The 13,146-nt window shown below is 58.4% G+C and overlaps 2 protein-coding genes across 2 annotated transcripts in view; one reads left to right on the forward strand and one right to left on the reverse strand.

Annotated features, from left to right (window-relative positions):
* Positions 1-211: 211 nt before the first annotated feature.
* VOLCADRAFT_104609 (uncharacterized protein) lies at positions 212-7,967 on the reverse strand (the record flags this gene model as incomplete). The annotated part of the gene is made up of 11 exons (XM_002950171.1): positions 212-1,432; positions 1,726-2,181; positions 2,879-2,944; positions 3,371-3,579; positions 3,701-3,739; positions 3,889-4,082; positions 4,789-4,871; positions 5,292-5,513; positions 7,377-7,423; positions 7,550-7,746; positions 7,854-7,967. The coding sequence occupies 11 exons, from the start codon at positions 7,965-7,967 to the stop codon at positions 1,425-1,427; spliced, it is 1,635 nt and encodes a 544-aa protein (XP_002950217.1). The 3' UTR covers positions 212-1,424.
* A 1,743-nt stretch (positions 7,968-9,710) lies between these two features.
* The window catches only part of VOLCADRAFT_90603 (uncharacterized protein), a gene marked incomplete at both ends in the record, with an annotated part of 3,844 nt that continues 408 nt past the window's right edge, over positions 9,711-13,146 (forward strand). Inside the window, 6 exons of the mRNA XM_002950058.1 lie at positions 9,711-9,803; positions 10,090-10,319; positions 10,640-10,863; positions 11,306-11,493; positions 12,068-12,403; positions 12,610-12,903. Of these exons, the coding sequence (XP_002950104.1) occupies positions 9,711-9,803; positions 10,090-10,319; positions 10,640-10,863; positions 11,306-11,493; positions 12,068-12,403; positions 12,610-12,903 (1,365 nt within the window). The remainder of the gene's footprint in view (positions 9,804-10,089; positions 10,320-10,639; positions 10,864-11,305; positions 11,494-12,067; positions 12,404-12,609; positions 12,904-13,146) is intronic.

The raw sequence follows: 13,146 nt of genomic DNA on the forward strand, positions 1-13,146 counted from the left end.
GAAATGCGTTGGGATTTTTCCAAGAGGTAGTTAGTATAGAAGGTACGATTTAGGAAACGGTTACAGTATATCATTGCGTTGCATTATCGTTAACCGAAGCCGAAGTTGTTTTGGCGGTACTTCGACGTCTTATCTTATGTATCCTACGTATAGCGTTTCACGTATAGCGGACACGCCCAGAGCAGGCCGCAAATATGTACGTCGTGGAAATCCAAAAAGATTTGCGCTTACAGTTACTCATCACTGCCGTGCGTCCTGTTTTGATAAGTCACATGCCTTACCATCTTGGCAGGCAGATCCTATACTTAGATCATGCCTTGCGTGTCCACATAAAGCTATCGTCTAGTTGAATTAAGGTACATGGGCACAATGTATTTTCCGTCCGAGAGGATCATCATCTGGCATCGGAGGGATGGGAAAAAACAAGCTAAAACGCCGTCGGCGTCCCTGCTAACACCCGCGTCTTCGCTACGTTGCCACCCAATCTCATGCCAGAAATGCCGCTCCTATTAGCCGCTCACTCTTGTTCACAAGCAACAAAAAGCAGCCAGCCATAACAAAAATAGTTTCATAATAGGTCAAATCGCAAAAACATGTATCAAACAGCAGACCTCCCAAACGTCAACGGAATGAATCAATATGTGTTCGGTTTCACCAGAAACCAATCGCGCCAAGGCCTATGAGCGTAGCCGCCCAATCATCAGGCCAGGCCGTAATGCCTAGCTACTATTACAGCGTAATCACACCCGCTCCCGCCCCTTCTAAAATGCACATCTAATAGATAACAGTTCACCGGCCGCCTTAAAAGCAACGACTACTGTCACCGCCTCGCAGCGAGACAAACACCTCGGGCCGCCCTTCTCATTTCCACGTCCCCCGGTTACAGTGCCCGCGCGCCCCAACCTGCAGTCGAAAATAGCACCGGCAATTTCGGGTCATAGAAACCCACATCTCCACCCCACATCGTAAAACAAATCCTTGTCGCAGGACGGTCACTTACACACACCACCTCACCCATTTCGTTGAGGTGCACCTGCAAAAACCCGCTCAAGACATCACCTCGCTCCCCTCCCCGCCCTGCTGCACCCGCCACTGCGCTGCGATAACATCATCTAGGAGGTATGAATAAATCATTCCGACTAGACATCGAAGAATCGAATCCAGCTAACGCTGCAGTGCGCTGCTACTGCATCCACATCGCCTCGGCCAACATGGGCCCTATGGCTGCTGCAACCCCCCCCCCTCGCAGGTACCCGCACCCGGCTGATCTCGGCAGTGGCCCCCCCGGGGGGAGGGGAGGGGGGGAAAGGGGAGGAGGGCCGCGCGCTGTGCCCGTGACCCGGCGGCTCCAACCCCCCATTCCCCCCCAATCTCGCTAGGGGTCTTGAACTCTCATCTTACAGGCCTTGGGCCCGGTGAATAGATCAAATGGCTGCGGGGAAAGGTTGGGGGTTGTGGGGGAAAATGGGCGGGTGCGGGTCGGGTGGGAGATACATATGCACACAGATTGCGAAAGCAACAGCAGCAACAGCAGCAGCAGCAGCCAATGTGTATCTAAACATCATGTCAATAACAAATCGAACTTCCGACCATTACCACCATCCCCCCCCGTTTTGTCATCTGTCTTCAAAATTCCCCGCCTCCTCCCCGTCCTGCTCCACCCCCACCCCAACCACCACCCCCACCCCACCCAACCACCACCCCCACTATCTCCCCACAGCGGACCTGTCTTGCAGAGGAAGCCGTCCAGAGCGGTGCCACAGCCCGCGTCCAGCGGCAGTGCCGGCATCCAGCCGCACCGGCGGCTGGCGGTGCCGTCGGCCGCCACGTCACCAGTCAAAGTGCACAAAATGCTGTAACACGCGCCGTTGACCAGAATCGTACCGCCATCGGTCGTTGGCAGGTACGACACCGGCTGGCCATCCGTCCACAACGGATCCACGAGATCCAATTTCAACCCGATCCAAAGCTTCAAGGACGACCCGCTTCCAAGCGTCGAAATGAGGGAAGAAACTCGTAAGGCGTCTTGTACGGCAAGCCAGGCATCACCGCCTGGGAACGACGCCAAATTACCGCCACGCGCCGCACACGCGGCCTGCGCGTTGGTGAAATTTAGTCGCTCTGGTCGTACGTCGTACCGGAAGTTGCCGTACAGGAAGGACAGCACCTCGTCGAGCGCGGCTGTGAAAATGGAGTGTCGGGCAAAGCGAAATTAGTGAAATTACGACAGAGCTTTTTCCGACACACACACACACATACACACACATACACACACGGATGTCGTACGTATGCTGCATACATGCCCTCTCAAATGCAATCATTCCTTGGGGACGCATCTACATATTTCCGCCTCATGGCCATCAGTAGGTTGGCCCAGATCAGCGAACCCCCTCGGTCTGCTTTGTCGTACTGTCGTACTGCCGTATTAGGAAAAGTGGATTGCGTCCTAGTTCCCCCGGCAGGAGAGAAAGGCGTACGTCCTCACCAGGCACGTTCGGAGGCGAAGACAACGGCGGCGGCGGGCACCGAATGCCCCGGCAAGATCGTGTGACCGGCGGCGGCGAGGGCCGCGGCGAGGGCGGCGGCGGCGGTGGCGGCGGTGGGGACGGTGGCGGCGGGGATGGCGGCGGCGGCGGCTCCAGCGGCGGCGAGCATTTCCGCTTGCAAGCCGGAGGCGGCTGGGAAGGAAGTAAAGGGAGTTGCGGGAATGACGGTGGTGGCGGAGGGGTAGGAGGTGGCGGAGGTGAAAATCTTGCCGGTCGTACACGGACTGGCGGCGGTGGGCTTGGGGTCTCGGGGGGTGGCGGCGACGGCGACGGCGGAGGCGGTAGAGACGGCGGCGGGGGTGATGGAGGCGGAGGAGGAGGGGGAGACTTACGAGGAGGCGGAGAATTTGGTGGTGGTGGTGGCGACGGTGGCGACGGCCGTGGAGGTGGGCGGGGAACTGGCGGTGATGGTGAAGGCGGCGGCGGCGAAGGTGGCGTGGGCGAAGGCGGTGGCGGAGAGGGAGGTGGCGGCGACGGAGGCGGCGGTGCAGGTGGCAGAGGGGATGGCGGTGGCGGTGACGGAGGCGGTGGCGACGGCGGGGATCGGGGAGGTGGTGATAGAGGACGCGGAGAGCGAGGTGGCGGCGACGGAAGCGACGGTGGCGGTGGCGACGGTGGCGACGGTGGCGGTGGCGACGGTGGCGGTGGACGCGGCGACGGTGGCGGCGGCGACGGTGGCGGCGGCGACGGCGGCGGCGGCGACGGTGGTGGTGGCGACGGTGGCGGTGGCGACGGTGGCGGTGGACGCGGCGACGGTGGCGGCGGCGACGGTGGCGGTGGACGAGGAGGTGGCGGCGATGGAGGCTGTTGCGGCGGGGGCGAACGAGCTGCGGGGGGTGGGGACCGTACGACAGGAGGCGGCGGCCGTAGCGACGACGGGACAGGTGGCGGCGGTGACGGCGGTGACGGAAACTCCACAGGTTCCGGAGCGTCCGGCGGCAGCGTCGGCATCTCCGGTGGCGGCGGACCCGCACGAGCCGGTGGTGGCGGCGGAACATCCGTACGGCCCGTAACCGGAAATACAAACATGGGGCTGGGGAAAGGGTTTTTCCACGGGGCGGAAAGGGTGGTGGTGCGTTAACAGTGCAACACACCCAACTTATCCATACACTTGCACATCCCCATCCGTGCCTAAGCGTGCTCTGAAGCACCACCTAGGAATTGCGTCTTGCGCCATAAATGAGCCTGTCGTGCTGTGGTGTGTATGTGTGTGTTGGGGGGGGGGGGAATGAGGGGGACCATATGTAGCCCACCGTGCCGCGAACACCCCCCCCCTTTTTTCCCCGGCCCCCCACCCTCCCCCCTCCCCCCTCCCCCCTGGCATCCGTTGACAATAACCCACCAGCATTCGTAATTGTCCACCTTCTTGTCGTACACGCCCACCTCCAGCACCCCCTGGTCCCGAGTGTCCGGATTCGCCAGCGAAGACAAGGTGGGGCAGTTGCCCTTCATGCTGAAACACAGAGTCGTCGTGTTGATCTTGTCAAAGGGAATGTACATGTTGGTAATTTTGAACGTGGGCTTGTCAAGGTCGCCCTGCGGGAAAACAGTCCCACGGGTCGGCACGGGACGTACGGCATCAAAGGACAGTCCGCAGGTCCGAGGGATCCTTCCGTTATCGTAAGATAAACGGTGTGGATGTGGGTGTGGGTGTGGGGGGTTAATCCCCTCTCCCAACCCCCCTTTAGTGGCCCCGGACTCGTCTACACAAACAGTCACAAAACACACACACGCGCACATGCGTTCTCCGGGGCTTCCTCCCCCTTGCACCTCCCCTTCCCCCCCCCAGGGTGTAAGGAGCATCCGCCCTTGTTTCTTTGGACTTCTTGTAACTAAGAAAACATGACTTCACCCCCTTTGGCTAAAAAACCTTTCACCTGGCTTTGCTCTTGCTGTACAAACCCCCCTGTTCCTCCCAGCTCTCGTTTTTCCTCTCCGCCTCACGCCCTATCCCCTCCCCACGCGCTCCCTCCGTTATTCCGTTGGTTTTTAACTGGACACAACAAAAACCCCAACCACCTCCCCTTTTTCCTTCTGCCATCGGCGGCTCATGGCCTCATGGCCGCCAGCACCAGGCAATCCCCTACCCCGTACAAGTAGCCCCCCCCCGGGCCCGAGGTCGCGGTCTTCACGGACGCCTTTCGGTCAGTTCTACGTGTGGTACACTCTTGCCCTGGCAGCAGCTTCACTCGTTTGTGGTTCGTCCTTCCCCCCGGGCCCCCTCCTCCGCACCCCCCCTCACATGTAGATACTCCTTGAAGGCCGCCGTCGTCACCATGTTATTCACGGTGATGTTGAAGATGTCGCTCCGCTGGCACAAGGGGTCTGTGTGTGCGAGGGGAGGGGAGGGGGCGGAAGAAAGGGCCAGGGAAGGTGACATCATAACCGACACGTCACCTTGGACGACAATCCCTCTGGGAAACCAAGCCAACGCTCCCATTTCCCAACACGGAACATCCTTACGTCCTACATCCTCTTCTGTTTTCAACGCCCGTCCCGATGCCGTACAACGTACAATCCTCCGTACGCCGGGCTCGAGTCCCGTCCAGATTTCCTCCGGGTGGGGCCCCCTCAATAAAAACACTCGGTTCCCGTCTCCCCCGCCTGCCACCAAACCCAATAACCCGCGTCCATGCCCCGTGTGACGGCCGAGATAACCCCGGCAAATACACACACGCACCCGCGCCGCCCCTGGCCTACCCGCAAGCCCACGCGCAGCCTACATACGGCACACCACCATCTTACCAATGTACATTTTAAACTTGTTGATGTGGTTCTCCCCGCAGCACCGCAGTCCGTTGGGGGTGCACTGGCTGACAGGTTTGTAGCCGAAGCGAAAGCACGCGCGGCTGAAGCGCGTGGGATCCTCCACGTACGAGGTAAGGGTAACCGTCCACCGGTTGATTGATGCGCCCATTTTGCATCCCTCCCACGGAAATTTAGAACCCGTCAGGTAGCTGGCATGACCTGGAGGGGGAGGGATGTGGAGGAGTTAAGACCACATAAAGTGCCAGGAGGGAAGGAAGGGAGGAAGGGTACGGAAAGCGGCGGAAGGGTGCGGTTGAGCCTTGAAGAGGTTCGGAGCCCAGCGGCCGGGTAGGTGCACGTTCAGATGTACAGACAAACGTACGCGGGTAGATTCTATCATTGAGGTGGAGGGAAGGGTACGGGTTTTTTGTGCCAGTGGGTGTGACTGCTCTCCAGATGGGGTTGGATGAGACGGGGAGTGGTGGAGGTTCGTTAGAGGGGTGCGTTGTGACCTGATAGCTGGTAGCATGTGGGAGAAGTCCCTCCCTAGGGCAATTTGAGAAATAAGATTATCATCTGATACGCATGATTGATACAAGGCAACGGCGACTTCCATTACGCCGGTATTCATGGCCGGGTCCGGCTGTTGTGTGTAGCAGATAGTTACGGCGTTACGCGACCTCGGTGTGCGACAGCCAAGACGAGGCTAGGCACCGTTCTGAACCAGAAAAGTGTCAAAGAAACGACAGCTTGTCATTAACTGATGACCATGCTCTATTGGCTGAATTGCGCGCGGTAACGACCAGGGTTGCGGACGCCCCGAAACCAACACCGCCGCCGCAAAAACGTTACAGCAGCATGGGAGGGGCCCCGCGACAGCTTGGCACAGGTTACGGTGACGAGATCTAACCAGCGACGTTCAACGTAAGGTGCTGTGAGGCTTATGACTCGTTCGCCATAGATGCCGACATGCGCTTAGATTTTTTAGCTGCACGATTATGCAGCTGCTAGCCACCATGACAACATCCTAATACAGGCCCTTACTTCTAGGGTGAGCGTTAGCCGCGGTAGGAAAGCTTACTTGTTTGCATTAAAAAGGTGAGGCCCAGAGCGGCGAGCCACAGCCATTCCCGCATGGGTTGTCCCATGCTATGTGGTTGTAGTCTACAAAGAAACAAGGTAAGCGACGTTCTTCAGCATAATTCACATCCACTTGCTGTCCATCGGGCGGTTAACTTAAACCGCCACGCCGCCTCTTAGCTTCATAAATAATCTGTCTCCAAGCCTAACGAAAAACGAAGGAAACTCCCACCTTGGCTACGTTTTCAGCGTGTTTTGGTCCGTGCGGCAACAGTCTCAGCAACGCCAAAGCTGACGGCTGAAGACAGTCCCTATGGTGTTGTAATATATTTGGAATTCCAAGAGATATTTTCCTGGGGTCAACGTTGAAGGTGGGCGTCACGGACTAGTTACACACTGAAAACGAGCCCATACGCTTTGCCCAAATATAGTTGATTGGGCAGATGGATAACAGGAAGCACGAATGTACAATACATCCGTGATCCGGCCTCAAATACAACCTTGGAAAATTCAGTATTACGGAGGTTGCCGTAGCGAGCCTTGGTGGGCGGTTGAGCACGACCGTAGCGGAACAGTCATGTTATACTCTGGTTTATAGTAAATACGAATGGGAAACCAGTTAAAACTCAGGTAAGTGTAGAAGCGCGTCCCCACTTCGCGGTGAGTTAACTATCTTCCTCGTCACTCTCTGAGACTTCATGGTAAACCACCTACATGCAAAAAGTAAGACATTTCAGAAGGCCTTCCTGAAAAGCACGGTAAGCTTGATCCTCACCTTGCGGTTTGTGTTCTGCTGTAAAGGCTGCCCTCCATACTCGTCGTCGTCATCTGGTCCAGGCTGCTTCCCATCAGCCCCTTCGTCGTCGCTTCCCGAAGGCGGCATCACTGGCGAGGAAAAACCAAGACGGCCGGAGCACACTCAGTTTGGTTACTAAACTCAACTGCCGATACCGGCAGTCATGCATGCCACCCTCCTGCATGTTTCCTCTGTCAAGGACTTACGGTCGTCGAGCGAGCCTTTGTCCTCTTTCGACGCGAACTCCTTGGGCCTGCAGTAAGGGTATCATGGACTCATCGTTGGGTTTCTCTTCCAACGACTGTGCATCGCAAAAAGGGCTAAATCGCGCGAAGGACTCACGCGGCCTCTTCTTTCCCCCCTCTCTCTGGCGCCTCACCAAATGCCGGGCATCTTGGCCAGCTGCTTAATTTGATCGTCGTAGAGCACGGACAGTATAGTGCCCGTCACTTTGCTGTCCCCACCCGCCGCAGGGCTATCCTCCACGAGCAGATATCCACCCCGCTTTACCCATAGCTTCTTGTTAAACTTTGCGGGCATGAGCACCAACGTCTGGCGCCCATCCGGGAACTCCACCTGGCACGCAGCCAGCCCGACGACGGGGGATAAGTGCTTCCCGAAAACAGTGGCCTTGCCCTTCCTTGGAAGGTAGCCATCTCAAACCCAAATGACCTGTACCTTACCGCTATGAGGTTGCTGCCTCGTGATCCAAGCGCTCTCACTATGGACTGCCCTGGCCCAGGCGGCTGCACCTCTTCATCGAGCCCTAACGTGACATGCTTGCGACTTCGAGACATAAAGGCAGCTAGAATTGTATCAGGTACAGGTGATGGCCAAGCAGCTAGACAACAGCTTTCAGACTATGAGAACGCAAAACCCAAATCCTAAATCCGCAAGGACTGACTTTTGCAAGCAGAACATATTACATAACTTTCTATATTGTTCCTTGTGAAAACAGTTGATAGGTACAGTCACATTTTGGCCTAATGCTATTTGGCACGGCCGCCGGCACCGACACTGCGACGTAAACTAATTTCAGGGCAACAGCCACGAAGGGTTATCCATTATGGACGCACCTAAAGCACATTGAACAATTATAACACTTTCCGACAGCACAACACTGTACCACTTGACAAATGAATGTGCGGACGAGTTGTCCAGCGCTGCGCCACGCAGCAAGGCGTCGCCTGGCGCTACTTGCACCTAGCCATGCGATAATTCGTCGCTCCTGGAAATCTGCGAAAGTCCCAGAAAAGCTTCCCGGGGTATCCCAGGCATGTCCTGGCCGCGCGGGTTGGTGTCTGAGGCAGCCGCTTAGGAACCACGCACAGGTCCCCCGTTACCAGCTCGCGCGGCCTGCGCATGTCCACGATAACGATGAGGTTTCTGGAAGCTCATCGTCATCGCCAGATCAGGAGCTTTGGTCGGCCGGTGCGTGTTCGATTTAAGGGAGGGATGGAGGAAGAGGGGTTCCCCTAGCTGGCCGCTCAACTACTCCGGTATCAGCAGTACATCCCAACCGAAACGCGTCTGACTTCAGTTGCGAATTCCACTCTGGCCGTCTCATAGCGTTAGTAACTATTGATGTATCAGCGCGAGGGGTCAAGTCCTCAACAGCGGCCCAACACGCACTCAAGAGCCCCCCTCATCATCATCATCATCATCATCATCATCATCGCGCTCCAGGGGGGGGAGATGGAGGGCAACTCCGCCATCTGGGTGTGCTCAGCGGGGCCAAAACCTCCCCGCGCTTTTTCCCCCGGGGTCGTGTTTCGGCGCCCGGACCCTACACAAACACACATTCACACCGTAATATGGATGGTAGGGTCTGTACAGGGTTTCGGGGTTTCCTCCGTCTTACATGTGAACCCTCATCCCGAGAGCCGGATCAGGACGGGGCAGGAGAGGAGACTTGCTTCAAAAGGCTGAGAGCGCGAACTCGCGGGACGGAGCCTTGAGTCGTTGTGCGAGCGAGCGTGCGCGTGTGCGACGCCTCCTAAGGCTCTCGGCTATGCTTAGGAGGGGGCAGAGGAGGAACCTCTCGCGCCCCTCTCCCGTCCGCTTAGGGAGAGAGCTTAGGCGATCTTTCCGTTGGGACCAGGCAGCAGCCCCTGTGGCCAATGTGTTAAGCCCGGCCAGATACTTGTAACCTCCACGCATTCACATACACACATACATACACACACATACACACAGCTCCCAGCCCTCTATCCCCGGGTAGCATTCCGGCAATAGCACCTCGCCAGGAGGGGACGCAGCTCCCAACTCCCCACTCGTGTTGAAACGCCATCACCGCACCATCACGTGCGGAGATCCTCCCGTGCGCTACCTCACCTCACCTCACCTCGTCGGGCTGATCTGAACTGAACTGAACTGACCTCATACACACGGAACTTACTTGCTTTTTCCGTCCTGCCGCCCCTGCTGCTGCTGCCCCTGCTACTGCTGCTGCCTCTGCTGCTGCTGCCCCTGCTGCTGCTGCCCCTGCTGCTGCTGCAGGGGATTTATATCGGGAGGGCGCGGAACGGCTGCGCACCTTCATGGCCGTGTTGCCTGAGCTCGCGGACCAGGAGGCGGTCCTCGGGGCGCTGCTCAGCTCCAACCCCGAACTGGTCATGGCGGATCCACAGGAGGTACGGCACCGCCGTACTAAAGCAGCCGTACACTAACTTTTACTGACAAACTCTTGACGTTGCTTTCCGCATCTGTTCGTGTCTGTCTGTGTGTATATCTGTGTGTGTATATCCCACTAGACGCATACTACGACTGCTGTTTCTGAAACATGCACTGAAGCATATCATACGTCATGATTGCGATGTGTGTGTCTTTTCGCCGCGTGACGGCTTGTTTTTACGCTGCGTGATGCGATTTGGGTTCGGTTGGTTACTTTGGGGGCCCTTATTTGACCGTACGACGTAGGTACGGCAGCAGCTTGAGGGGCTGGCGGCGGCGTTGGACGTGTCATTACCGCGTGTTGCCCGCCTGGCGTCCCGTGTGCCGGCGGTGTGGGAGCGGCCCCCGGAGGAGGCGGCCGGCAGGGTGCGCGATATGGCTTCGGAGCTCGGAGTGGGCCTGGACGCGGCGCTGGATCTGTACTGCAGCCAGCCCGGGATGTGGGCGGTCAACCACCCTAGCATCATCAAGGACAGGTGGGTATGTACGACACGAGCTGAGCTGCGGGTGGTTACAGTCGCGACGGGGGGGGGATAAGCGACCCGGGGGTTTATGTCACACGATCATCCTTACTGTTGCAAGTGGCGGGTGGAGTGTGGACCAGAGGTTTCCAGGGGTTGTGTGTATGTATGTGTGTATGTGTGAAGGCCTTGTATGTGCGTATGTATGTGTTTCACATGATAACTTTACGAACCGTGTATGGCCTCATGCCGGCAAAGCTTCGTTTCACCAAACATCAGCCCTCCCCCTCCTCCTACCCCTCCAAGTCTCCCCCCCGGGTTTTCCTGGCCCCCAGGCTGGACGTCCTGGCCACCAAGCTGGGGGTACCCCTGGTCGACCTGGTGGGCCTGGTCGGCCGTCAGGCGCTGCTGTGGGCGGTGCCACCACCCCACGTAGCCGTTACCGTGGGGGACGTCGCCGCGGGCTTGGGGCTGACGGCGGCAGAGGCGACGGAGCTGGTGGCGCGGGTGCCGCCGGTGGTGGCGGTGGAGAAGCGGCTGATGCGTCTGGGCGTGCAAGGTGCAACAGGGGCGGGTATAGCGTGGGTTAGTTGGGTTAGTTGGGTTAGTTAGTTAGTTAGCTGGTACATTGAGATCAGTTTTGGTCAGGCTCGGGAAACTGCCAAGAAGCCAAAGGGCCGTGATCACCCGTGTCACATGACGCGCAAACATCATGTCATCATCAAGTGCATGCGCTGGGGTGGGTTTTACTATTTGTCGTACGAACACGAACCGGTCTCGCGCCACCACGTCTGGCTATTGACGTACGACATCAGTCATCACCGCAACTGGCCACCGCCACCACCACCGTCTACTATCCACGTGACATACATACACACACTTCTTCGGCGTCTGCCGTACACCATACATATCTTACACCGTACAGACATGCATATATGTATGCACATGTGAGTACTTATTGCCTGACCGGACTGCTCCGACCGCATCTCACCTGCCGTCAGGTGTATCTGCCACCACGGGTGTGTCGGTGGCCTCACTGCTCGAACTGCTGCCTCGCAGCCTGGGCTTGGTTTCGGTGCCCACTGAGTTGCTGGCTTCCTCCCTGGAGAAGTTGGCGGCGGACCTGGGCTGCAGGCCCGAGGACATTGTGATGCTGATGACCAAACAGCCCACGTTGCTGTGCGCGCAGGTATGTATGTATGTATGTCGTTACAGGGTGGTATAGCTTCACCAGCGGCCCCCTTTCCATTGGAGGCAGTTCCCTGCTCTCCCCTGCGAGAGGGGCACCCTAATCCGTTTACCCCATCCGACTTCGGAATGTATTCGTTGGGTTCGGCAACTCACCACCAGCATCCAACCAAATCTAGCGGATCAACGGCGCATCAACTTAGTTCCTGGTCAGCTCGCAAGTTGATATTATCACGTCCTACACCGTCCATAAGATGGGGGGCCACCTCCCAATTTAACACCCCTCCCACACCGAGGGGTCGCCAGGCGGATTTGAACCCGGACACTCCGGGAGCAGAAGTCAGGCCTTAACCTCTGCCAGCCACCTGCCTGTATGTATGTATGTATGTGTGTGCATCTATGTAATGTCCTCTCCTTATGCGGACAGTCCGTATGTCTGTCTGTTGATTGCTCAGACGCGCTCACTGTGTATGGCACATTTCCCCCCTCTCCCCGCACCTCGTCGCGTGCCAAACCCACTCACCGACCCCTGCTCTCCCCGCCATCCCCGCCCATGCATCTACCGTACACGGCAGTACGGCACCATCCAAGCGGCGCTGGAGGTTTTGGAGCTGGGTCTCGGCGTGGATCGTTCCGCCGCGCTGGCGGTGCTGGCGGCGCAGCCGCTGCTCATGTACGACACCACCGCCGACACTCTTGCGTCCCGTCTGGCGGCTCTGGGCGACACCTTTAAATTGGGGCCTGACAGCGCGCGGCAGCTGGCGGCGGCGCAGCCCGCGCTGCTCGTGGTATCCCCCGCGACGTTGCGCTCCGCAGTGAGCCTGTTGGCGGCCTCCACCGGCAGCTCGTTGGCGGAGTGTTTGGAGCTGGCTAAGAGCGATCCCGGGTCGCTCATACTGGTGACCCTGCAGGTGGGTCGGGCGGGTAGGGGGCATGAAGCTCGCGCCACGGTAATGACACGCACGACTCCCACCACGCATGGCCCCCAACCCCCCTCTCCGGGCGTTTACCCCACATCATATCTCCCGTACACTTGTGTGTGTACGAAACTCGTAATTTGACCTGACCCCGCCCCACCTGACCCCGCCCCGCCCCGCCCCGCCCCACGCGGCCTCAGGACTCCCTTTTGGAGGCATGGTCCGCGAGGTTGGGTCTGCCCGCGGAGGCGGTTTCGGCGATGTTGGCGGCTCAGCCGGCGCTGCTTGAGCTGACGCCGACCACCGTCAAGGCGCGGCTGGAGTCCCTGGCGGCGCTGTTCGCGGTTCCGTTGGGCATCGCGGCGCAGCTGGCGCTCAAACACGCGGCGCTGGCGGCGGTGCCGCCCAACGCCACCATCACCCGCGCCAAGAACATCTCCACGGCCCTCAAGATCTCCATGCAGGCAGGTGGCGGTCCGGTCTGGTCCGGTCCGGTCTGAGGCGATTTCCAAGGGGGATGGAATAGAGAGGGGGAAAGAAATGATGTGGGTTGATTACCTCCCTCGCTCTCTCTGTCTCCCCTCTCTCTCTCACACACGCGCGAACGCACATACATGGTGACGTCCGTGGTGCGGGTGACGTTTGTGGTGCAGGTGACGTCCGTGATGCAGGTGACGTCCGTGGTGCGGGTGACGTCCGTGGTGCAGATTAGATCCGTGATGCGGGTGACGTCCGTG

The sequence above is a fragment of the Volvox carteri genome, assembly GCF_000143455.1.
Source record: "Volvox carteri f. nagariensis unplaced genomic scaffold VOLCAscaffold_17, whole genome shotgun sequence".
NCBI classification, from domain to species: domain Eukaryota; kingdom Viridiplantae; phylum Chlorophyta; class Chlorophyceae; order Chlamydomonadales; family Volvocaceae; genus Volvox; species Volvox carteri.